The sequence below is a fragment of the Callorhinchus milii genome, unplaced genomic scaffold (genome assembly GCF_018977255.1).
Source record: "Callorhinchus milii isolate IMCB2004 unplaced genomic scaffold, IMCB_Cmil_1.0 Scaffold18, whole genome shotgun sequence".
In the NCBI taxonomy this organism is placed as follows: Eukaryota; Metazoa; Chordata; class Chondrichthyes; order Chimaeriformes; family Callorhinchidae; genus Callorhinchus; species Callorhinchus milii.
This window is the reverse complement of record NW_024704759.1, coordinates 11,708,530-11,736,341: the sequence shown is the minus strand read 5'-3', so window position 1 is coordinate 11,736,341 and position 27,812 is coordinate 11,708,530. Positions and strand designations below refer to the sequence as shown.

Sequence of the window (27,812 nt, the reverse complement as noted above, 5' to 3'; positions counted from 1 at the left end):
AAGCTCCCAGGTTTGTACGCATGACACAGAGCAAACAAAAGTCAGCAAACATTGGAACAAAACAGAAAGATATCATCTCATTCCTCCAGGTAAATTAACTTAGTTTCCGCCTACCTCTGCCCACCTATCTCGCTTCCTGCTCAGGCTCCCATGCTGTGAAGCACTTTGAGGTGTTCTCCGATGTGAAAGGTGCTATATAAGTGCAAATTGTTGTTGTTGTTGTCGGTGAACTGGCCCTCTGAAGGTGCCAGAGAGAACCGGAGTTTTACACAAAGTTACTGGACTTCAGAAACAATTAAGCTCAGATTCATATGACTATTTCAATACTATTGTCAATAAAACCTAAGTGAAAGTTTTTGAAGTGTAAATTCTACATGAGATTTACATTTTTGGAGTAAAATAAACACATTTCACTGTGCAGGTGATCACACTTTTCCCCCCAGTTGCTCAACGACTGGAAATCTGATGTCAAATGCTATCACTGCTGTGGCAGATACAACAGCTAAATGTAGTTGATTTAAAATCAATACAGAATACGCTGGACATGGGTAGCCTGTCAGCATTCGAAGGAGAAACGAATGGTAAAATAGCGCTTCAGGTACCCTTCCTCGAGAACTGTTTGAGTTCTGATGAAAAGTTGTTGAGCGATGCCAATGTTGAGTGATGCCATAGATTCCCTCCAACACACTGTGTTCACCATCTCAGCCATGCATTGGAAAGATACTGAGCAGAAGAAGTTCACTGACTTTTATTGGCACAAGCTATGTTAATGACCTTTATTGACATGAGCTTTCCATGGTGAAATCCCATTTTAAACCAAGGCTGCTAACTTTGCCAACTAACAGAATTTCATCCTGTGGGCACCTCTTCACGGAGAAGTAGGCAAGTCTGACAGCTGAGCCATTCTTTCGTGTTTCTCCCTGAAGTCAGCTCAAGAGTGGCAGTGGCAGATGTTTGGGAGCAGGTCATTTGCGCTCGCACCATCAAACAGGTGGAAGGATAAATACAATTTAAAAAATGCGGCTAAAAATTTTTTTTTTTTTTTTAAAAAAGTATTAGACCGACAATTTGTAAACCGTACAAGTTACGATCGTCGCCTAGAAAGATGTTGGTGTGAAAGATTTCCTTTCGCGAGCCTCTGATATCTGCAGTGCGGTGTTTTTTTTTTTGCTGCTTGAAATTGACTGAACACAGATTGATTAATCAAACCCCAGTTTTCCAGTCAAGACTCTTTGTGAAACCAAGTGAAGCTCCAATACTGATACTGTTGAATGAGATGTCGTCTCTATTTCAGATGACTGTGTGCTTGGGATTCACATACATGCCAGTCATGAACAAACCATTTGGCCGCTGCTAAAATTGGCCACTCTAGATTATAAAGCTACTATTATTACACCAGCTGTCCGGAGCGCTCAAAGTGTAGCAAGCTGGCTGAAGATTGCAACTTTCTGTCTCTTTTAATTACTGTACTCGGAATTTTAATAGATATTGAATGCATCAAAGAATTCAGACTTCATTTACCCATCTGATTGATAGTTGATGTGAAATAATCTGATCTTTCATTGTGCTTCATGTTCACCCGTGGTGGGCTATCACAGTGATTCAGAACCAAAAATCAATGCAACACAACAAAACTCCGTTACTGTAGAATACTCAGAATTAAAATCTCAAGATTAATTAACGTGAAAAATAAAGTCACGATAAAAAGTCCTGCATCTGCCCTAGTGGCATAGATTTGGTCATATGATACTATGTGCCACTAACTACCTAGTTAAGTGTAACCCAGTAACTATCTGTATGGTTTTGTTTAAAGGGACCATATAATTTCCAGTGAAAGTATTGACGTCATAACAATCCCCCAGATAAAGCTGGTCAGTTACTTCATGTGCAAATTGCCATGTTTGCCAATACACAGTCACTGCACTTCACAGTAAAATCCAGGCCACTGAGAAGCAAATCTGCTTTTTTCATTTTCAAACAGAATTTGAAACAGATCTGAGTGGCTTTTTTCTGTTACAGTGCATGTTATTCCAAGGAAACAGCTTCTTAACAGCATCCGTTTCATAAACAGTCTACGTGTAGAGTAGATAGTTGAGTTAAGTGACTGCTCTTTGTTTTTAATGTTTTAACCTGCGTTTACTTTCCGTTTAATGGGCAAAACCTTAGGCAAGTTTCCTTAGTCCACACGCCTCAATTTACCTAGCTGTAAATATGAACTCGGTTGTTAGTCACTTTACCCGGGATAATAATCCCTTCAAAATTGTTTTTAAAAAATGATCATTTGATCACTCAATCCACGACTGTTTGTGGGACACTGCTACGCGCACTTTGCTGCCACGTTTTGCCCACCAAAATACGGTCGATTCACTTTACAGTAATTCTGTGAGGCGCTTTGAGACGTCTGGAAGACGTGATAAGCCTCTATATAATAATTCATTCCATTTGATCTAGCGCCTTATCACGTCTTCTAGACGTGTCAAAGCACTTCACAGAATATGCTGTAAAGTGAATTGACTGTATGTTCTGTGGGCGAACCGCGGCAGACAAATTGCGCACAGCAGCGTCCCCACAAACAGTCGTGGATTGAATGACCAAATAATTTTTTTTTTGGAGGGAGGATTATTACCCCTGGAAAAGCGATTCATCAATCGACTAACAACCGAATTCCTATTTACTGCTAGATAAACATAGGCATGTGGAGTAAGGAAACATGGCCAACTTTTCGCCCTATAATCAAATCCAAGGAATATTATTATTTTAGTTATGTTACTGATACAATAGCTCACCGCAGACTAATAAAAATACCTGGTTGGTAAAAGGTCGGTGACAATTCCCTGGCAATCGCTCTCGCAATACTGGACTCATTGCTTGCAGCTTGTGCGGCCTGGTCTGCTGTTTCAGCCTTGGTTTTTGCATGGGAACACCTGAAGGAGAATGTCAGAAATGCTTAGAAACTTGTTGGTATGACAAATTTCTCACAGTGTTTAAAACAAAACAGCCATTGGAAAGTTTCTGGAGATGTGTTAAGACCTCACTCTTCGACTCTTCGTGCTTTCAGGCATCTTTCCCTTCCCCTCCCCAGCCAACAACAACAACAACTTGCATTGATATAGCACCCCTCATGCAGGGTAGCGTCTCAGAGCGCTTGACAGTGCCGGAGCCCTCCAGTTCAGGCTACCAGTCACTGCTGTGAAGTGCTTTGAGATGTCCTCCTGACATAAAAGACAGACACTGCTGTTTTGTCAATGTTTAAACCTCTGAACTCTTACATGGATTGCTGCTGCACCTCGCTGCTGTGAGGAAAATCTCAATTTTTCATACAGTTTTCTGCCACCTTTTAAATTAAGTTTATTTATGGTCCCCGATAGCTTACGCCATTTCCCTGCCAAAAAGGCGAGCGCACAATCTGCTGCAAGGTCTCTGCCAATTCATCGACTTAAATAAATGCAACAGGAGGTACTTAATTCCATCCCAGGTTGACTGTGGTCAACACCAAATGCCCACACACACCCACACACTTTCCAGCAGGGGTCACTGAAGAGAAAGGACATCCCTGATAGATCGTTCCTCTCCCTGGCCAAACCCACAAAGAAATGAGCGTTGATTCAACTGCTGCCCTAGCTGAGATCAGCAAAGTCAGTGCAGATCTGAAATTAAACCTGAAATTCTGATCTTTATGGATTTGCGCTACACTAGGCAGTGGTTTTAACCACTGGGGCATCAGTGAGCTTAATATAACTTCAATTTATTCTGAAGGGCACATACCAATTCATCTAAAGATTTACTTACTGTTTAAACCTTCTGGATAAAGTTACTATTACACACAGACCAGTATTTTCTTTCATGGCGTCTTATCATTTTTAGTTTTTAAATAGGAAACCTAGTAGCCCATCGAAGCAGCCGAGGCAGACCTGGCTGTTGAGCTAATGAGAGGAGTAAGTTTCCATTCAGTTGGCTCGAGTCCACAGCCGAGCCTCTACTGACATCTAAACCCACTGCCCTAAAAAAAGACAGGATCACTTTCTATGTGAATGAAAAGATTTGAAAAACTCAATAGATGGGAGAATATGTGGACATTTTGCCCACAAAATATACAGTCAATTCACTTTACAGTATATTCTGTGAAGCGCTTTGAGACGTCTCGAAGACGTGATAAGGCGCTGTATCAAATAAGAGAATTATTATTATTATGATTAAGCAGAAAAAGGATTTGGATGATTCTCTGGAAAATTATAAATGAAAGCAAGATACTAATTGTTGCACTCAATCCCTCAAATAATTCAATGGTGTAAAACAGATTTTTCCGTGATGTTGGCCACCCAGTATATATTTGGCTGAAAGCAAAAGCCAGACATAAATTAGCTCGTATTGAATGTCAATGTTCAAGACTTCCTCCTTGTGAAAGTATTGCTAATCAAGTGGTGATTTTGCTTTCGTCATTACTGCATCCGCCAGTATTTGATCACCTACACGACCGTAAATGAATGGTGATGACTGAAGCAGCAACTTATGTTCCATTTTTATTTTGCATGACATCTGTCAGCACATAAGTACACCTCGAGGTCTCTCGGTTGACCATGGTGGTGACAATTATTTTCAGGACATACTGATCCTGACAGTGTCGACAGTAATGCGCGGCAATCCCACTGATGGTTGCAAATTAGAGAAGCGGTTTCACTGAGCTCTCTACTGGCTTCACTGTGAGGTTAAGAATCTGTGGTATCAACTCGCAGAGGTAGTGCCCAAAACTCCACTGTGTTGGAGTGGGCAAAAGGCAATAAAACCTTCTGCCTAACCAACGGGTAATGAGATCAGAAATGATTGGATTTCTACACTTAACAGGAACCCGAAAGAGCCAATTGACTCACACCACTAGTACGCTAGAAAGAAACTCAATGATCTGATCGTTGATGCTTTAAAATTGGACGTCGGTACTTATGCACACTCTGGAAAGTTGTATTGCTTTAATTCTGTTGCAAATAAGCAGTCCCGAAACATTCATGTTCCTTCACAGTACGATGATGTGCCCTTCACATCACCAGCACCGAAGGTAAATACCAACTCAGAGAGATCGCGGGCAGCTGATGTAGACAGTGATGAGGATGCACCGGTGAGCCTATTAGCAGAGGTAAAGATGTGGGAACAATGATGGAGGGAGCCAAAACGCTTGTCTTTCAAGGGAGGAGACTCGGCTATTGAAGTCAAGGAACACAGAGGAAACCCAGTAGCCCATTTATGCCCAGTTAATCCTCCCGCAAGTAATATTTTTTTTATTACTCTCAGATCATTTGTTATCCAACAACAAAGTGACATTTGTAGAACGCCTTCCACGTCAGGAGGGTGTCCCAAGGCGCTGGACAGTCAGTGTTTCGGATTCCGAGCTGGGGGTTGGGTTCGGGGGAGGGGGCGGAGGGCGTGACTATTAAGTATATATTTTTAAACAACAACAATTTACACTTATAGAACGCCTTTTGTGTCAGGAGGACGTCTCAAAGTGCTGCACACAGCCGGCAGTGGGGAAGGGTTTGAAGGTCAAAGAGCATCCTTTTTGGTCACCCTCCTACTCCTACCCTCCCTGCCCTCTACCCCTCCTGATCCCAATCACCAGCTCGGGTGAGATCCCTGACTGTCCAGCGCCTTCGGACGTCTTCCTGACATGAAAGGCGTTGTGTAAATGTAACTTGTTGTTGTTACTTGATGTTAGTGCTGTTGCCACATGGGAGCATTAACCTTTCTTTTGTGTAGTCTTGGAATTTTAAAGTTGCAGAGATTCAGAGCACTGGGGCTTAAAACAACAACAACATTGCATTTATACAGCGCCTTTCACGTCGATGTTTCTGAGTCATTTTGATTCCCCCTCACTAAATTGTGGCTTCGACTGCTTATCGTTGCGAGACTTGTGTATTTTGTCGCAGGTCCAAACGTTCATACCAGCTGCATTACTCAGAAGCATAAAACTTGATTCTTTATTTCCACTGAGCTGTATTTCAACATCACATTGGCTTGCAAGACTAAGCCTTCGCATCCCCAAAATATGTTTTGTTTTAAAAATTAAGAGCCTGTTCAAGATCCTAAAAATGTTTTTGAATAAAAGAGATAGAACCTGGGTAGTAAGATAATTAAAGTAGCTTTACGATTACCGCTCCGCTCTTTTGTATAATCTTCAAATAAGGGCCCCGAATGAAGATAGAATGCAGCAAATACTAGCACCAATGGCTGGCACCCTATTCACATACAGTTATACACCAGTTAAACTAGATTCGTCCTTGTGCATCAAATGAGGACCATATATGTATCGCTGCATGTAATGTGACAAGCTGACTTTTGGCACGTTTCACTTACATGTGGAAAGGTTCACTGTTCCAGCTGCACAAGAGCATTCCACTCACAGGCTCCAACAGTGTACATGGCTTTAACCTACGTACCTCCAAAAGTGACCGCATCTCTTGACTTTTTGAGCTGCTAATTCGGCTCAACCCTTTCACAACCCTGTTGCGATCAGTATAGCTGCTACGAGCCGATTTACAAGGCAGCCATACAAGAAAACAAAATGCAGGTTAGTCTTGCCTATAGTGCAATTTATTAAAATTGCAAATAAAGGTTTGCGCCAGTGAAAGAGTTAAAATGGTTATTCCCAGGGCTTGACTAATGGCAGCAGCCGTGCGTCAGTGTTTAAAGTACATCCGAGTCTTTACTATTTTTGTGCATATTTATCAGTAGGGTTATAAAAAGACATTCTGCAGTTCTGAGTTCTTCAAAGTTTCGGACTATTTCTGAGTTTCAAAGCTAGAATGTCTTTGCGCTCGGAGTCAGGGACCGTGAGAAGTTGGCTGGAGAAGTCTAGCAGAGCCAGGGGGATAAGAAGTCTGGCCACTAACAAATTCAGAAACTCAATGTAAGAAAATCCATGTCAGTTCCATGTCAATCAACTACATTTGCAAATGGAGAAGTGATAATTGGTGATTGTCACTATGACGTCCCCACATTTCTACATCATCTAATGTTCATGTATTTCTCAGGTTAGGTGTATATTAGAAGGAGATTTGTTCCCATATTTTTCCAGCCTTGATTTTGATACTCGACGTTAAAGTTACGCCTGTAGGTTTGGTCGGAGGACCCAAACACTGTGGTGTTTACCAGCTGAGAACAGAGTATGAGAGAGAGAGAGAGAGAGAGAGTGAGTGTGAAAGAGAGAAGGTAGAGAGCGAGCAAAAGAGAGAAAGTAGGAAAGTATGATGGCTCTTTACAATAATGATGTTTACCAGAGTATTAATGAAGCATCATGGCCTACGATGCAGTGACTTGATCTTGGGAGTGGCTAAACTAGACAGACAAGGAAGTTCTCAAGTTTGATCCCCATTTTATGCTGATTTAACTACTCTTAATTTGTGTGACATCAGCCAGAGATGTATGTGTGCATGGGAGGTGAGGGCAGAAGCAGCCATCTTGCTGACACTCACTGTCAGAGCTGATATATAAATAACGCACATTTGGAGGAAGTCACCAGAGGGCAAACTTAATGGTGGGACTGTATCCTTAGAAAGAAATGTGGAGAATATTGATAAGAAATGCAAAGTTGTAGAAATATGTAGAAAAGGCAGGTTCGTGTAATGGAGAAATTATTCAGCACAGCTCCCTGTATTAAACAAAACACTCCCGAGTCTGATAATAGATAGAGTCAGAATTAACATTAATATTCACAGCGTGAGCCAAAATGTCACTGATACAACTCCCTGACGTTTTTTTTTAAACTCAAATATTTTTAAGTTTGTGTTTAAATATAGTGGCGATTTTTTTGTATTTATTAGGTAGGTATTGTGATTATATTTAGCTTCATTCCATAAACAGCATTATATGTTGCAATAAGCAATAGCAAAAAATTAAACAGGTTTAAAATTGTATCTAAAAATAATTGCTATATAAAAATAAATTGCAATGTTTCGCAACTGTGCTTTAACAACAACATTATGGAAAAGGCTAAAGACACTGTTGAAATAATAGCAAACGTTTAAATAAGAACATTGCCCAAGAATTGGTACATGACACAGATACAATGAGTGACCAAATTCTGTGTTGGCTATTATTATATTTAATTATTTCAAAGACTATGATATGTTGCTCACTAAAATAAGGCATCAACGGCAACTGAGAATACAATATATTTGCAATTTCTACAACTGTTCTCATTTTAAACAAGAAAAATAAAGGTAAGACAGCTAGTAGTATATCTATCAGGCAGAACTTCTTTATGCAGAATGCAGTGAGCATGTGGAACTCAATGCCAGAAGATTTGGTTCAAGCGAAATGCATCAATGTCTTCAAGAGAAAGCTTAATGCATACACAAGGGAGAACGGAATAATAATAATCCTTGCATTTGATATAGCGCTTTTCACGTCTTCTAGACGTCCCAAAGTGCTTCACAGAATATACTGTAAAGTGACTGTATATTTGTGGGCGAACGCGGCAGCCAATTGCGCACAACAATGTCCCACAAACAGTCGTGGATTGAAAATGACCAATTTATTATTGTTTTGTTTTGGAGGGATTATTATTAGAAGAGTGTAGGAGAGTATATGGAGTATAAACACAGACTAGGTGGACCAAATGGCCTGAACCCATGCCGTGACCCTCCATTTAACTCAATGTAGTAAGTTATCAACATTTGCAATAAGCACGTTCAGTCCTTCCACTCAAAAAATGTTTCAATCCAAATCTGAGTTTCAACTGCAATTGCCCATCATGAAATGCTACCCTTTTAGCTTTTTTAAGAAGCCAGTTAAAGAGAAATACACAAACTTTAATTAAAATAAAGAAAATAAGATAGACAAAATACTTCAAAAGCAACAATTCTGGTTCTCAAAAGTGTTTTGCAATTTAAATTTTTCAGATTTCCCCCAAAAATGTGGCATTGTACACCCGAGCTAAATGTAGTCCATCTATTGGAGTTTAATATTTAAACCTCAGGAAAAGAGTAAAAAAGGATATTATGTTCAGGACTGATGGGTGTGATAAGACCAGAATTAAACACCACGGCTGAATTAGAGATATAAAGAAAAGAATTGCATTTAGCACAAGACAACAAGCTCAGTGTCTGAGAATTTTCACATTCTGAGATGTATGCAGCTGAAAGGTTTGTTTGAAGCAACAATTTCACATAAATAATACCCCGATGAGGACAATAAGCAGAACAATAAATCAAGCTGTTTAACAAATACAAGTGCATAGCTGTAAAGTGAGCAGAACTTTACTCTCCGAGGATAAACAGCAAATGTGCCAAAACATTCAACAGAATTGCAAGACCAAATTAGTCTAGTTATTTGTCTAACACAGAATACGATTACGTTTGTCTGGATTCCTGTTCTGTGCCTTTCCTGTTTGGAAGCATAATGTAATCAAATACTTTTACAGTTTCTTTTTTTTAAAAATACTGCACAAAATGGGATCCAGATTGCATGATTCCCAAACGTGTTCTGTTTCTTAATTATCCCGGGGAGTATTAAGAAACAGAGTTTAAGAATACCATCATTTTGAGTTCCTCGTGTCACTCAAGGAGGCAACAAACGTGCAATAATTAATTAACCTTAGTTAATCACCAATCAAAGCAGATTTTGAGTCGCAGTCACAAGAGGGCTTGAAAGAGGTAATCACCACTATCCATAGCACTGGTGCTTTGCCAGAAAACTGCCCCAGAGTAGGCCTCGTGACATGTCAATGTCATGATGTCATGGTCTGTACATGTGCTCACACATATGGGCAGGCAGTTTCCGGATCAGCTATTACAGTATGTCGTGAGGTACATCAAAGGGGTCAGTGGTGTTCGAAGGCTTTGAAATGGAATTGGCATCTCATTCCACCACATCGTTAGTTATATTGATTGCGAAGTTTCATTTTGTATTTCTTTGTAGAATTTTGTAAACAGTTTGCTTTCAAACCATGAGGGTGAATCGAAAGCTACGCAAAAGACAAATGAAACATACGTGACATAAGTTCACACTTTTTGTTCTTTCTCAGTGACACTCTTCTCAAATTTCACAGACACAACTAGTATACTGTATTGGGCATTAAATTTATTTGAGCAAAAGGAAATGTAAGCTATCAAAGAGCAGAGAGAGAGAGAGAGATGGTGCAAATTCATATTACTATCTCTTCACATGTTTCTTCCATTGAATTAAACATCTTTAAATTGTGTTACAATGAAACTGGATGATTAAAAAAAAGGTTCTCAGATGTGTTGTAACTGGAATGATTTGACCAGTGTAATACAGTCCAGAACAAACTAGAATCTGGCCAACTTTTACATCAAGAATTTACTTTTATTAGATTTGCCTCCAGTTGACTTTGCCTGTATGTTTTCAGATTTACGCTGTAATTCTCCTTAGCAGTACAGCTTCAAAATCCTATTCCTGTAATTTGCTTGGCCCACAATTCAGGTGGTAAGATACAAGTTAGTGCACATCACAAGGAGGAGAAAAAAAGGGCACATTGTATGTTTTGCGCATGAAATGGTATATCATTATTTTACCATAATGCAATCCTGAATATTTTCAATAAACCTATGAATAAGTGATGGTCAGCAAGGGATTGTGGATAACTAAAGTGGATCCACATTGAAATTTGGGGATTTTACCTGATTAAGTGTTTTTTTTAGCCCCAGTGTCATTACCAAATAACCCCCCTCCCCCAGTTAAGTACAGCAGAGTACAGCTGAATAGTAACCTTTCTTTATTCATGGTTTAAACATAGGGCGCTTCTCTCAATGTCATGGCCAACAATCTTCCTCACCCCAAATAAAATTTGTCATTCACTTCATGGCTGTTTGTGGGACATGGCTGTGCCCAATTATAATACCACATTCATTCATCTACAAAATACTGAAATCACAGTGGATCCTGTAAAGCACTTTGACATGATGTGATTATTATTATTATTATTATTTCTATTGGTCAAGTTTCAATGTTACCTTGATGCTTTGATTTCTGTTTGCTATATCAAGGATCGGCAACAATGCCCAACCATAAATAACCAGAAAACTTTGACTTGAATATTGTGTTAGAGTTCAATTTGTTTATTTTTTGTAATATAGTACATGCAATGGATAAACGTGAATTCCACAAAAAATTGCTTGTGATTACCCTGTAAATTGCTGAAATGTTGCAATTTCACACCCTTCCATAAATGGATGTGTTGACTTAGATCAGCACGTAAAAGATATATCCCAATGGAACAATTTGCAGGACTGTAATCCATATAGTTGTGAGTTAGCAACTACACTAGAGCTTTCCTACATTTTCTGACTGTATCTTTAACTCAGGAAAATATTATCGTTCAACCTACGAAAGGCAACATTGAGATCAACTGTTTAAATTGGAAACAAAAGCTAAAGAACCATCGAGACCCCATGTATTCTCTCCAGTGAAGATACTGCCAGAAACACCTAAAATGACTTTGAGCACAAAGGAAAATGATACAAAACAGCAGCTTCATTGACAACAAAAAACAAATCTATCAGTGACGTGTACATGTAGATAGATGTGCATGTAATGGAAGTAATAGGAGCCAAGTAAAAAGAATGCAATGTCCAGAATTCATATAATTAAGTACACCGTATCTTTTTCCATTTAAACAGGGGGAGGACAGGTTTGCAGGGTTATGGGGAGAGAGCGGGGGGAGTGGGATTGATTTGGGTAGCTCTTTCCAAAGAGCTGGCACAGGCACGGTGGGGCGAATGGCCTCCTTCTGGGCTGTATAATTCTATAATTCTATAGACAAAATTAACTGCGTCACGATTTGCATAAATAGGCTATGTAAGTCAGGTCATTGATGGCATGGGAATCTGTCCACGTGACCACAGAGACTGTGCTGAATGCGTTATGCTCTTAACTGCCACAAATGGATGGTGAATTATGTACTAATTTAGTTGCTCGTTTACTTCAACTTTACAAGCACTTGTAAACTTTAAAGCAACATGATTGCAAGTAATAGCAGCGCTATTTTGAAAATGCATCACTGGACAAAATGTTCGCAGTCCAAATTTTGTCAGCATGCAGTAAACTGTAAAATAAGACATTTTGGATGCAAACCCAGAATCCTGTAACCAGAGGTCATTGTGTCTTCACATTTTAGACACAGCTGACAAAAGCTTCAGCAAAATTCTCGGGTCACTTTCCTTACAAAAGAGAATTCTCAAAGTATTGAACGGAATATTGATGCCACTTATATATTGCTTACATCCATTTCCAATTGTTCTGTGCTAAGACTTGCACTGGCATCCTTGCCTATACAATCAAAATAATCAAATGATAATTTGGTTACTCAATCCACAACTGTTTGAGACGTCTCAATGACGTGAGGAGGTGCTGTATCAAATGCAAGGATTATTATTATTAAAATGCATTGATGCATTTAATGAGCTTGTATTGTTAACCTATAATTACAATTACTTTCCTAAGGGCAACTGTTCTATCTTACGCAACCTTGTTCAGACCGTCTACAAATACCCAGTTGCATTCTTATTAGAGTCAGGTTGAAACTGAAATGCGACACTGACTCATCAAGTATGTTGCATCCTCCCCTAAACCCCCACCCCACCCCCCACCCCACTACAAAAACAATGCATCATGTAACGGTCAGATGGAATTTGGATGAGAAATTAATCACATCATGTTCCAAAATTCATTCAGGGTGGGAAAGAAGAAAAATGAAAGAGCAAATCACTAAAGGTCAAATCCTCTTACATAATATCAAGCACCACTCTACCCTCTCACTCAAGATGATGTACAACAGAGGTCAGATCTAAAGAGGGTGTAAAGAAAGCGTGGTTGTCAATCTTAACGTCTGTACGTAATATGGACCAGGAACCAACTACCTTAATGACTAGGCAATAAATAAAGATATGGGAAGCTCAAATCTAAGCAAAACAATTTAGCACTTCCTTTATTTTTAATACCTCATCATCTGAATCTCTTAATTAATTGGCAAGAAGAGAGTGCTTACACATATACGGTATATCAATCATGCAAAAACATCCGTTAATTTTCAGACAAGTCAATCTTTTCAACATCCAAAATGATTGCTTCGACTGTCTATGGCTTAACTATATTATTTACGATGAAATAATAATGAGGTAAAATCATTCCAAAGTGAAGAGTAAAAATTAAACATCGCTTTGCTCACATTGCAATTTTTCACTGAAGTTTGTTCAGGCTTTCTGAAGAGCCTGAAGTCTATCCGCAAAGCACATTCTGCATTTCACGTCACTGGCATTTCCTAAAATGTCTCCTTTTCACAATTTCAGAATGTATTTGTAAAATTTAAACTTTAGATTTTTTCATTGAGATGATACATTAAAAAAAAGTGCATTTTTCTATAACAAAAAAAAACCAAGTGGCACGGTTACTCAGGGGGCTCTATAAATAAATTAATTCAGCAAAACACTTGGGCTTTCAACTCTATGAAGCAAGACCTTCGTCGAACAAAAAAAAACCCTGTCAAATTAGATGGAAATAATTAAGAAAGGGCTTTTGCTTATTCAGTGAGAAATGTGAAACCCTATGGACATGGTCCAAACATGAAAAAAAGTCAATAGTTTTATTTAGGCTGCTGCTTTTGGAAGATACAGCTCAATATATTCAACGAGTCTGGACGCTGGCATTATAGCATTACAATGGAACTGGAGGAGCTGAGTGTGTGTCGAAGTACCAATCGGGAATAGGAGCAGACCAGCTATCAGCTGTTGCATTCTCTTTCAGCAATGATAACTAGCTTGTGCATTGCCTTATTTAGTAAGGGTTCATTGCTGACTCTGGGAATCTTGTGCGTCATTTGCACCCTGTTTGTCTGGCCCAAAGAGACTCCCATTTCCAACGTATGGAGCATGTGTAAGCTCTGGGCAGGAGGCAGCTTATAATCAGAAAATCAAATGGACAGATGCCACAGTCTGCGATTTAAAAAGGGTAACAGAATCACAGTGTAAGGTGCTATTTCTGTTGGTCACACCAGCTCCTTCACTTTAGCTCTGAATTGGAATTCCCTTTCAAGCCTCGTTTAAAACCCCGTACCTAGCTGCCCGGAGCCTTGAGACATCCTCCCGACATGGAAGGCGCTATACAAATGTAACTTGCTGTTGTTTACCAGAGTTTGATTCAGGTTAAATTAGTAAAACTTTGCATAATGTTTGAGATTTGCCAGGCAGTTTACTGGCCTGAAGTCGGATCCGAATACAGTTCATTGGGCAGTGTTGACATGTTAGTCACAATAAGTGGTTTTACTCCGACAAAATACACGCAGACACCCAATCACTACACTTCACAGTAAAATAAATGCGGAGTGAACTATCTCAGTATTTTGTGGTCTGCGTTCCCTCAAATTGAGCAAGCTTCAGACTCCCAGTAGAACAGAGAAGACTAAGTGGGGATAGAAAGTGGGGTTTAAAATGTGGCATCCTGTTTTAGCCACACATAAATCTAACCTCCCAGCTGGGTGGGGGAAGAGGATGACTTTCAGTGCAGAGAAATTCTTGAGTCAATAGCTGTACCAAGGCTGCAGAGGAATAATCCTCAGCCCCCCCACCCACCCCACTGGCCTTGCCAAAATAGTTCTGCTCAAGGTAGTCTCCACAAGGAAAGCCAACCCAATTGTAGAGATTGACATTTGAGTGCAGATAACACTCAGCCAGTATTTTGAGAAACAGCACTCAAAGGGACCTCAGAAATGACCAAAGAATTTTGATGTTGGTTTCTAAACAAGAAACTCAGCAGGAAGAAGAAGAGTTTAAATGTTTGATCTCCTGATTTATTAGCAACATCAAGGTAGCCTCTTAGGAAACACCAGCAAGGAGATCTGTGTCAGGAAATAAAACATGAGCTGTGTGGCAATCTAGAGAGGGAAAAGGGTTGAGTTTCATTATGACACTGCCAAGAGAGAAATACTTGGCTGATTCCGAAAAAGTCAGATCACAAGCTGCACAGTTAAGTGTCCAGGAGATATGCAGCTATGTATTGGTGAGCTAATCAGCCCGCTGAAGGAAAAGTTAACTTTGATGCCAACTGTGACTGCCACTGAGATAGCCCAGGACAATATTGGTTCATTGCCATTCAGCCTTTGAAAAAAAAATCAATTCATCAAGGTTAAATGTAAGAACACATTGTTCTTTACTTACTGGTGTGCCAATTATACAACAAGGAATTAGCACAGATAAGTGTTAATCTTATATTGCCTTCATTCACATTTATGTTCACTTGATACAACTTCTATGGAAATCTGAAAATGAAAGGCTGCAACAAATTAGTTTATTATTCCCCCCTCCCATTGTGTGGACTATTTTTGAATTACCTCGTTTCAGCTTTCCTGCTGCTTCACACAATTCTACGACTAAGACAGAAGGCAAGCTACTTGTCGCCAGTCCTGCCAATACTGCTATGAGTCATCCATTGGAAAGTTATTTTTTCTTAAATTAGGTCCATAACAAGGTAGAGTTATAGGAGACGGGAATGCAGACTGATAGCACCCACAATTGGAGATAGTTGCTAAATGTACAAAAGAATTGGGCAAATCCAAATTAGTCAAATGCCTAAATGCAATCTCCATCAACAATGGTTCAATATGTGACCTGCCTCCTAACCGACCTCAGATCAACGGATTGATCACTGTAAAGCACTCTGAGATGTTATTCTACGTGAAGGGTGCTTTACAAAAATAAGTTCTTATCGTGTTGTCTTACATCTGCAGCCAACCACTACCATGTTTATTAACTGAACATTGCCACATGAGAACAACCTCCTATATAACGTAAATAAATTGACCCTCACTGACTATGGCCACAAACCCGTCATTGTTGTTAGATTTTCAAGTTATCTTTCAGACTCTTTGAAGTCAATAGGTCAGTTTACTGGAGCAGTTGGCTAAATAATCCTGCACAGACAAATCCCTAAATCATCTTCGTCTGAACTTCAAAATATCAGGAAATATTAGAAACATACAACAAAAGAACACTCCTATGTTGATCACAATCCCTTTCAATTATTGTGCAATTCTAACCTCACACTTCAAGAAAATCGACTACCAACACAAGCTTTTGAATAATAATTCTTGCACATGATATAGTGCCTTATCACGTCTTCCAGACGTCTCAAAGCGCTTCACAGAATATCCTGTAAAGTGAATTGGCCGTCTTTTGTGGGCGAAATCAGACAAATGAGTACAGCAGCTACTATTAATACTCTGAAATCTCCTGAGCTTTATGCCTTAAAGAACCCTGATATTATGTCTCTTACAGACAAGTGCTGGAGAGTCTTTCAGCAGTGCACTTCTGAAGAGAAATTGAAGCTTAACAGTTAATGGAACTCTCGAACGAGCAAATGGATCTAAATGAAAATAGGCCAGAACTTTAAAAATCTATTCAAGTCATCAACATTTTGATAAGATGTATCTGACATCATATCTAGAAGGATAAGCATGCTCTTTCTACACAGTTGCTGCATTATTAGCAGTAGAATATAGTTTTTGCTGCAAGCGCTAAGTAACAACCACTTATTTTTTGCCCATTAAAATAGTGCAGACAGCAATGTCCCTTTTTGGCCAATGCTACAGTACAAACACAAATATGCTTCCATAAATGTACAATGTATCAGACTTATTTATACTTTCCTCAATTGTTTATTTTCGCTCTCATTTTCCACAAGTCGCTTCATCAATATGATCATTATTCTCTCAAATACAACCTTGATGAATAATCACCAATAAAACGTGCTCTTCTCTGTGAACAGCGCTCTGTTTAGAAAACTGGGATAAATTATTTCACCCCTGAAATGAGGACTCAAAAAATGCTTGAAGCTATCTCTCCAGCTGGTACAGCATAACAATGAGCATAACAATGCTCACAAAACAAGTATACTATGCAGCCCTTCCACTTTAAATATATTCACAACAGTACAACAGTCCAATCTTGTCTAACAATACCAGTTTAAAATGTGTTCTGTATTAGCAAATGAAGAATTACGTGACAATTTATTGAGTGAGAATAGATTGGTTGTGTAATATACATTGTGTAGATTCTGTGCTCTCGCTTCGCTTACAAATTTTGAACTCTATAACTTGAATCCTGCTTTTGGTATCACTAAAGAAATGATTTACTTTAAGCAGAACACATCTCAAATGCAGTTAAAAATGCAACTGTCTGCCCAGGCACAGTTATTTTCCTTGTATTACTGGTGTTAACCATTTTCACCAGACACCAGTCTCCTACAACCATTTCATTTAAAGCCCCCAGCTGCGTCCATGGATAAACACCTCATCTTAATTTGGTAAATTAAGCCTGTGTCTTAAAAGAAGCACAAAAGAATTGTTACCAAAATAGACTAGATTAATTGTTCACTGATGTAGCTCACCACTTCATTTTTTAACTGCACACGTACCTCAGGCTCTTCTTAACACACCAGGATGGATACCTGTTGTGGAAACTCAAACTATCAGCATTGTATTAATTGCTACAAGAGGTATCAAGCAAAATTTTTCAGATTCCAAATAAAATCAGTGCCTGTGAATGAAACGTTCTCATCTATAGTCCGATGGTTTTATCAATAGTCCTGCGGTCACAACAGTGAGGTTATGAGTTCAAAGAGTAACCTTTGTACGTTGACTGAGTGAATTATACCAGCTCTCAGCACAGCTGATAGGTGGAACAGTCATGGCATCTGAGCTGCATCTCAGAGGAGGGCTGTTAATGGAAGGAATGGGGGAGTCTTGATCCACAAAAGCCCATCTCTTTTCACTGATCGTGCCTTGACAGTGACCACGCAGACATCCGTGGTTATGGCTCTGCCACTCAACCAGCTGAGAATCAATGGGAAAAGCCAACAGGAGGTCAAAAGAAGGAGAAAATAAGGGCAAACAGAGATTTGATACTTTTCCTCATTAATGCAGCATTTCAGTTTGGGATTTTTTGTCTGATTTTCAACACTTTCTACAATCACCTATTGCTTAAAATAAGACATACACTTATATATGGCCAAAAAAACTGATCAGATCAAAATATTTTTAGGAAACATTTTGGTGGAAGTAAATTATTTTCTATTCACGGTTACTAAATCTCATTTCACAATTACTTCCCCCCAACCGTCATTTACGGAAAACTTTATGATGCACTTTAAAATGTCTCAATGTTGATATGATAAGGCTCTATTATCGAATGCCAAAATTATTAAAATATTTCAAAAGACATTTGAAAACAGGTGTGCAATTTTTTTTACACTAGTAAAATCTATGTGAATTGAAGCCTTTTCTACAATTTTCTACCACAACAACAACCACCATTTATATAGCGCCCTTCATGCGAGGTAGCATCCCGGAGTGCTTAAGCAGCAGTTTTAGCTGCCGAGACATGAAACACACAATTCCTTTGCACACAAAACCAGTTTAGTGTGGATACAAAGGGTTAAAAAATACTGTAGCTGCAGAGATCACTTCAACATCAAAGTAGTAATGGCAGCTAGACCTTTAACTGAGCATCAAACGGTTGGCGAACAGAAGTTTAAACATCAAATATTGAAAGAAGGCAAAGGTTGCTCAGTAGCCTTATAAATCTTAATCTCCTTGTGTCTCATTAAACATGCAGCGTGGGGTTGGCAACAATTAACCAATAAAGCTTTGAAAATGTTTATGCTCATTGATAATAAAACACCTACAAGTTGTCATTCATGACATTTGATATTTAACTGGATGCCTTGATCGATTGCTATTGTACTGTAATTATTCCCCCTCTAACCTGAAAGTTCAGAATCCTACGATAAATGCTCAATTTTTGAGAATTTAAGGTGACATATTTAATATCTCAGGAAACAATCTGATTGTCTTCCGATATGTAATGCATGCTAGCAAGAGATTGCAGCTCTAAAGTCAGCCATCAAGCCTCATTCTGTCACTGTACTGTAAGTTACAGTCGTTATCCAATGCATTGCATCACCATTTTGCCCAGGCCTTAATATGTTTCAGCAGCTACACTGACTGAATATGATTAGGCAATCTTTATAAAGGGAAAGTCAAACACAAAAAGGAACAACAACAACTTGCATTTCTATAGCACCTTTCACGTAGACGTTGGGAGGAAAGAAATGGAATATACAAAGATGGACCAGACAAAAGGGAATGGACCGGGAGCATTTTGGAGAAAGATAATGAAGGAGACCTGGAGAACAAGATAAATAAATGAGAGGAACAAGGTTCTCAGACTGACAGTCGTGTGAAGAACAAATGGTTTCAGGTCCTTTGGTAGGAGAGATGGCCAGTGGATCAAAGAGTGATGTCAAATAGAATAATAAAAACTCAAGAAAGCACAAAACAATGACAACTGGAGATGGACATACAAGCGAGACAGACACATATTATACACGTTCAATGGTGCAGAGCAGTATAGCCTCATTGACTAACTGTCAAGAGTTTTATAAAGGTGAACGGGTGGCAGTGAGTGATGAAAAGCACTAAAGAGAGAGCTGAGAAAGAGAGAGAGGGGCAAACTCGGTGATGAGGAGCAACAGCAAAATAAGTGTCTGCAATACGAAAGAAACAAGTGGATAAGAGAGACATCAAGAGAAGATGGGAAATGGATGAGACATTGCGTTACCTAACAGAAAGGTGTAGGAAATTGCAACAGGAGAAGGGACACCCAAGTGTTAACCACACAGAGGAAACAAGGTGTCTGTGTGTGGGGAGGGGGATCCAGATGTGACTCGTAACAGTAAAAATACCACAAAAGGATGCAGAGAGCTACAAGAACGTGTTATGATAGTGGACATAGGAACAGGAGTAGGCCATTCAGCCCCTTGAGCCTGTTCCGCCATTCTATAAGACATGATTCTGTAAGATCATGGCTGATCTGTACCTCAACTCAATTGGACAGGTGGATACGAAGGACACAACATTCTGGAGAAGGAAGTCAAGTAAGAAGACATAGCAGTAAAAAAAGAGAGATGTAGACATAAAAAAGTAAAGGGTAACTGCATAATCCAGCACTTTTCATTAAAGCACGTCCTTTATATTAAATGACGAACGTAAAAAAAATTTTTTGGCAAATTAATCGAAAAAGGCTCCCATTAAACTCAGAGATATAAAGTAATGAATTTTGGATGAGAAAGGTGAAAAATCGCCTTCAATGTTCTTGTCAAACCAAAAATTCCACCATTATATATGCACTGTTCTATTAATGACACAAGATTACACTTTGACTTCCTGCCTTGGTCCCTACGTGATCTGATTCACTTGTGATATTACTTAATGAAACAAGCTAAACCCAAACGATGGTGCAATGCAATCGTGACTATAGAATTCAAAAACTTTTGACCATCAACACATTGAAAAACCAAGGGCTGAGGGCTCATTTTTTTTGCTTTATGAGCAAGACAACACTATAGCACTGATCTGAGTGATAGAAATTGAATTAGTTTATGAATTTAGTTTCGTCCACTTCCGGCATTAATAAAATCGGCATTAAAATATAAATGGCTTTCATGACCACAGATGCGAGTTCACAAAGACATGTAACGTGACAGTCCACCTATGAGAGTACAGGATTGGGAGTCTGCTAGGTATTATACAGTACTTCTGTCCTCTGAAGACTTGTCACTTATATTCAGTGACATTCAGAGTTTTTTTGATGGGGGAGAAATACACATTCAGAATAAAAACAGGAGGTATGACTGACTTCCGGTGCTGCTTACCTGGACAGTGCAATCTCAGACTTCTGCCTGGCAATAGCTGCTGCTCTTTGTGCTCCTTCCATGCTCCTCTCCACCTTCTCCCGCAGCTTGTTGGTCCTCAGGGGCATCAAATGCTTCTTCTTCCCTTTGACCAATAAGTTGTTCTTGTATTTGCCTTCCTCCTTCTTGCCGTCCAGGAAAGTGGTGCATCCATAGCCGTGCCTCAGGTTATCGTGCCACTCCCCCTCGTACTTGAGCCCGCTGGATCTCTCACTGATCCCGTAACCCGAGCGCTTGTCGTTCTTCCACTCGCCCATGTAGCTCTCGGTGGTGGTGGCATCGATGTCCGCCTCGATGGGTGGGAAGTCCTCACCACCATCGCCCAGGCTGACGGTGGAGTTGGCATCGCTTGCGGCTGAGCTGAGCCCTGCATCGCTCTTGAGGAAACTCAGCTTGCTCCTCTGGCTGGACAGGGAAGTCTTAGACTCGCTCTTCCTCAGTTTGCCCAGCAGCGAGCCTCGTCGGAACAACCCCTTCTTCTTGGGTTTCTGCTGAGCCTCTCCCGTGTGGTGGAGACTGAGGGCGAAGCCACCACGGCTCGGACCAGAGATGGGGGTGGCCACGGGTACGACGGCAGGGGAATCGGCCAAGACATCTTGCTGCAGGACCGTCCCGTTACTGTGCTCGCTGCGGAGAGAGGTCAAGGAGGTGCGCAAAGGCGAGCGGATCAATGTGGCCATCCCATAGGGCACACTCTGCCGCACTCCGTAGCCATGCCGCATTCCTCCTGTAAACTGGCCCTGATACGTACCTTAAAAAGAAATGAACAATATAATAATAATAATCCTTGCATATGATACAGCGCCTTATCAAGTCTTCGAGACGTCTCTCAAAGCGCTTCGCAGAACATACTGTAAAGTGAATTTGACTGTATATTTTGTGGGCGAAACTCGGCAGCCAATTGCTCACAGCAGCGTCCCCACAAACATTCGTGGATTGAGTGACCAATTATTTTTTTTGAAGGAATTATTATCCCCGGAAAAGCGATCTGCCTATCGACTAACAACCAGGTTCCTACTTACTGCTAGGTAAACAGAGGCGTGCGGAGTAAGGAAACTTGGCCAACGTTTCGCCCGGGAATAATACCCATTAAAGGAGCAAAGTCACCTTTGACTTATCTCATCACTTGCAAAGAGTCCTCATTGGGACATTTAAATGGATAACCCACTGATGAGACAAGATACTTTAAAATTAAAATAGCCTTTGGTTCTTATGAGCAGAAAATTATCATTTAAAATAGAATGACGGAAAGGCTGGCAACGTTACCTACATTTAATATTAAAATGTTACAAATTATTCATTTGACATCAGGAACCAGAGGATGAAATGGATGATTAAAATATGTGTAGGGCAGCAAGAGAGAAGGATGGACTAATGTGAATCATTGTCATATTACTGGATTTAAATAAGATTTTTAAAGTTATCTTCATTTACTGACTGCGATTATTTCGATCGCCAGTACCTCCGAAAGATTTCAATACAGCTGAGAGGAAGGTTCTGAGACTGACTGAACCAGGACCATAGATTTATGGAGACAAAGTTATTATCCTTTTATGTGAGTTACAAGTTCTTCAGCAAATATGAACTCTTTGTAGCCTTCAGCAGAAACTAAGACTGATTGCAACATGCACTATTGGATCCCTAGGGTGTTTATTGGGGTTGCTTATTGAATTTTTCAGCATTATTAAAATATTTACTGAATAAATCCATCAGAGATGTACTGCAATGCTTATAATGTGGATCCGTAGGTAATTGTTTCACAAGGCAAAGTGAGGTCCTGGGTCACTATGGAAACAAACCAACAGCTCTGCCAGACACACTTTGATCGCGAGATATCCAGGTTTGTTATGTAAGAAACAATGGCTCGCTAAATATAAAACAGATTTCCCCTCATATTAAAAAATAATGCTTTGTCCATAATACAGATGATTACTGTATAATCCTTGCATTTGATATAGAGCCTTATCACATCTTCTGGATGTCTCAAAGCGCTTCACGGAATATACTGTCCAGTGAATTGACTTAGATTTTGTGGGTGAAATGCAGCAGCGAATTGTGCACAGCATTTTATGCTTATGGTGGATATTACCCCTAGCAATGGTGCAGTGTTTTAGTGGAAATGATATGAAACTCAATTACTTTAATTGCAGAAATCCAAACAAATGGGAATTGTACACTGGGACATTCTACGATCAGGAAATGTTTTAATTATGAAAGAGGGCAGAAGATGGAATATTATTTATCGTGCAAATGTAATGGGGGGGGGGAAAAAAAACACTCGGGATTTGATCAGTGCCTTTGATCCCAATTATAGCATGTTGCTTTTCATGCTTTTATGTCGCATTTAGAAAATGGAAAATAAATAAAGCTATTCCAAAAAAAATAAAAAATCTGGCTTTCAGTATTTCCCATTGCCTGTAAAGTTTTGACGGGCGCTTTTGGTTGAAGTGCTTAGGCTTGAGAATGTCAAGTATTTCCAGTCTAAATGCAAAACTCAAATTACAGAGGGGAATTTACAGCTCCACTTTCTAAGACAGAGATCATTGTGACGGTCTTAATTTTTGTTTTACTTGCACATAAACCTGAAGGATGAATTTCTACGATATCAAGGTAATTTCCAACCCCCCCCCCCCCCACAAAAAAAAGGATCCAGTTTCAAGCAGAAGGAAACATCTGTGATAATGCTTGACCAACCCAAGTGACATTCTGGGATGAAGTTTCCTGTTTTATTAGCAATCTCAACCCGGTTATGTGTGAAACCTGCATGGATCAGGTCGTTTTCTGAAGGGAGGGTTTCCTAGGCTATGTTACATTTGCATTGCATTGCATAACCGTGTCTCATAATAAGGAGCTCAGAAAGAGAGAGAGAAAAAAAAGTGGAAAGGAAGTCGACAATGCACAGGAAAAACACCTACAGTTAATGTAAATCAAGAGATTTGCCAATTCCACGCTCAGTCTATTAGCCCAGCCGCTACCAGTGACTGTTGCAGTATTGTGACAGCCTTTTGGGGCTATAATAGTTTTACTAATGGGAGTGTGGGGGAGGGAGAGAGAAAGAGAGAGGGAGAGGAAATGCCAGTGGAAAATTGAGAGTCTGTCTGTCTGTCTGTCTGTCTGAGTTGTTTTGATCATTTTTTTGTAAGCTACACACACACACAAAAAAATACTTGCGGTCTCTAGGCTCCCACATAGCCTGGAGTGTAATAGACAGACAATCTTGTAAGGGATACATGTTCTTTATGCGCACCCAGCTGTGTGTGTGTGTGTGTGTGTGTTGTGTGTTTGTGGATATGTTAGTTCGGCAAAGGAAAACCAGATCATTCCAGCAAACTTCACACAAGTCGTATGTATCAGTGTGGAACCAGACACTTAATACGACTTAGGCAAAGTACCAGCGATGCGAAACTTGAAGAAGTTGCAGGAACCAAATCGACGGGACTTGGGCAGATGGTACGATTTGAGCGATTTATATGATTTATACAGATCAGAACTTATGTGAGTTTTACTGTACATTTAAGCCCTGGATTTCAGAAGGGGGGCCAGCAGGTTAGGGGATGTGGGGATGTGTGTGTGTGTGTGTGTGTGGGCAGGCGGCGAAATTAACTGGGGAAAACATCCACAAATAGAGAGAACTCTAAGCAAGTCTTTAAAAAGTGAATTTTTAAGAGCTCCAGAGTTTAAGGGTTGAAGAGGGAGGAGGGTTATAATGACTCATCTGTCTCCGTTAGCTAACACACACACCACACACACACGTACACACACACACTGGCAATTTCCCAACTCAAAGCCAACTGTATTTTCCCAGATAAATGATTCATTATTTCCCAGCAATGTAGGAACCTTTTTTTGGGGGGTGGGGTGGAGGGGGGGAAATAGAAGGACTTTTTTTTGAACACTGATTCCAGTTTTTTCTCCCCCTCCTCCCCCCACCAACACACCCACACACACACACACACATACACACACACCACCATCTCTTAGAGAGAGAGAAAGACAGAGAAGAAGAGTCCTGTAGCTCAGTGGTTAGAGCACTCGCTTTGCAAGCGAGAGACCTGAGTTCAATTCCAGGCAGAGGGCGAAACCTTGGGCAAGTTTCCTTACTCCACACACCTAATAATAATCCCTCCAAAACCCAAAAACAATAATAAATTGGTCATTTTCAATCTACGACTGTTTGTGGGACATTGCTGTGCGCAATTGGCTGCCGCGTTCGCCCACAAATATACAGTCAATTCACTTTACAGTATATTCTGTGAAGCGCTTTGGGAACGTCCTCCCGACGTGAAAAGCGCTATATCAAATGCAAGGATTATTATTATTATAAGATGGGGAGGGTGTGTGGTGGGGGGGGGGGGGGGGGTTAAAAAAAAATCACTCCTAGTCTGATCTGCTCCCTCCTGAGACCAGTATAAAAATAATAGGTTTCTTTCCACCAACCCCAACACAGGGACCAGGTTAATGACCCAAAAGTGAGAGAGAGAGAGAAAAAAACACTCCTTGTGGTTTAACATTCAGTTCTGCACTCGTGGGTACATGTTGATGCAGTTACTATGGGAACCGTAATATCACAAATAACGTTGATCAGAGGCCAGGGAACGATTCAAAACAGCTGATGCTCAAATAATAATAATAATAAATAATAATAATTACAATAATTAAAAAGTAGGAGGTGAGGGAGGTGAAGGGGGGGGGGGGGGAGTACATGTTGGGGGGTGGGGGAGGGATTTTTTTTTAAAAAGGAAACTAGATAAGATTTTAAAGTTTAAACAACACACTACACACAGTTAAACCCCTGAACTTTTCAATCCAGTTATTACAGTTAAGTAATTACAGTTGGAGGAATCTTCAGGCAAGACAGCAAACAATTACCCCTTTCATCGTTGATTTATAGAGATATGGATATATATAATACATAATAAAATAGATATTTTTTTTAAAAAAACTTTGGGGTTGGTTGCAGAACTCACTGAATCATTAACTTATTATTAGCAATAGTATTTTTGGGGGTAAAAGATCAGATCCATGTGATTCCTTTTGAATTCGAAAGGCTTGAAGGATAGAGGCACAGACATCTGTGGAGTTACCTACATATATATACACATACACACACACATAAATATATATATGGTCACTAAAACATCATGGTACCACTTAATGTTAATAATAATAACTAATAATTAATCAGCATCATTTCCTTAAGACTTATTAGACACTGCAATGGTATCAGGACGTTTTTTTTTTGATGGTACCCCTGTACAGATATATATATATACACACATAGAGAGAGGGGGAGAGAAGAGAGAGTGTGAGAGACAGTAAAAGAAAGAGATAGGAGAGTAAAGAGAGAGTGTGAGAGACAGAGATAGAGAGAGAGCGACAGGAGAGTGAAGAGATAGAGAGTGAAGAGTGAGAGAGATGGGAGAGTAAAGAGAGAGTGAGAGAGAGAGTTAGAGAGATAGGAGAGCAAAGAGAGAGTGTGAGAGACAGAGATAGAGAGAGAGAGCGACAGGAGAGTGAAGAGATAGAGAGAGAGTGAAGAGAGAGTGTGAGAGACAGGAGAGAGTAAAGAGATAGTGAGAGAGAGACAGGAGAGAGTAAAGAGAGAGTGAGAGAGACAGGAGAGAGTAAAGAGAGAGTGAGAGAGACAGGAGAGAGATGGGAGAGAGTGAGAGAGAGACAGGAGAGAGTGAAGAGAGAGTGAGAAGAGAGAGACAGGGGAGAGATGGGAGAGTGAGTGAGTGAGAGAGTAAAGAGAGAGTGAGTGAGAGAGTAAAGAGAGAATGAAGAGAGAGAGACAGGAGAGAGATGGGAGAGAGTGAGACAGGAGAGAGATGGGAGAGAGTGAGTGAGACAGGAGAGAGATGGGAGAGAGTGAGACAGGAGAGAGATGGGAGAGAGTGAGTGAGACAGGAGAGAGATGGGAGAGAGTGAGACAGGAGAGAGATGGGAGAGAGTGAGTGAGACAGGAGAGAGATGGGAGAGAGTGAGAGAGAGAGAGAGACGGGAGAGAGACGGGAGAGTGAGAGAGTAAAGAGAGAGTGAGAGAGAGAGTGAAGAGAGAGAGACAGGAGAGAGATGGGAGAGAGTGAGAGTGAGAGAGTAAAGAGAGAGTGAGAGAGTGAGATAGAGAGTGAAGAGAGAGAGAGAGACGGGAGAGAGATGGGAGAGTGGGAGAGTGAGAGAGTAAAGAGAGAGTGAGAGAGTGAGATAGAGAGTGAAGAGAGAGAGATAGGAGAGAGATGGGAGAGAGTGAGAGAGAGACAGGAGAGAGATGGGAGAGTGCGAGAGTGCGAGAGTAAAGAGAGAGTGGGAGAGTGAGAGAGTAAAGAGAGAGTGAGAGAGAGAGTGAGAGAGAGAGAGGGAGAGAGAGAGAGTGAAGAGAGAGAGAGAGAGTGAGATAGAGAGTGAAGAGAGAGAGACAGGAGAGAGATGGGAGAGAGTGAGAGAGAGACAGGGGAGAGATGGGAGAGTGAGTGACTGAGAGAGTAAAGAGAGAGTGAGATAGAGAGTGAAGAGAGAGAGAGAGAGATGGGAGAGAGAGATGGGAGAGAGAGTGGGGACGGGGTGAGTGGGTGAGTGGGGGAGTGGTGCTGTGGGGAGTGGTGTCGCGGCGCACGGGACTCACCTCCATCGGCGTAGGTCTCCGCCCCGTAGCCGTCCTGGAGGCCGTTGTTCCAGGTGCCCTGGTACCGGGCCCCGCTGGCCGGGCTCTGCCGGACCCCGTACCTGCCCTTGAAGCCGTGTGTCCACTCGCCCCGGTAGCCCCACCGGCCCTTGGTCTCCAGCCCCAGCCCGTGCCGCTTGCCCTGGGACCAGTAGCCCCGGTAGGTGTTGCCGCTCGGCCAAGTGTACACCCCGACCACCTCGAACCCGTAGTTCCAGGAGCCCGAGTACTCGCCCTGACCCCGGGGGCCGGTGCAGAGGCCGTGGCCGTGCGCCTTCCCCCCCTCCCACCCCCCGCAGTACGCGCCGCCATCGTCGAAGTCGAACCGTCCGCCGCTCATAGACGCGAGAACAGCGCACGACCACCGCCACCGCCACCGGAGCCACAGCCACACACACAC

At 40.8% G+C, this 27,812-nt stretch overlaps 1 protein-coding gene across 1 annotated transcript in view; it reads right to left on the bottom strand.

Moving 5' to 3' along the window:
- The window catches only part of jph2 (junctophilin 2), a 36,524-nt gene extending 8,712 nt beyond the window's left edge, over positions 1 to 27,812 (bottom strand). The window contains exons 1-3 of the mRNA XM_042341721.1: positions 27,374 to 27,812; positions 20,710 to 21,499; positions 2,806 to 2,924 (exon numbers count right to left, since the gene is read on the bottom strand). Coding sequence (XP_042197655.1) covers positions 2,806 to 2,924; positions 20,710 to 21,499; positions 27,374 to 27,752 — 1,288 coding nt within the window. The 5' untranslated portion in view covers positions 27,753 to 27,812. The remainder of the gene's footprint in view (positions 1 to 2,805; positions 2,925 to 20,709; positions 21,500 to 27,373) is intronic.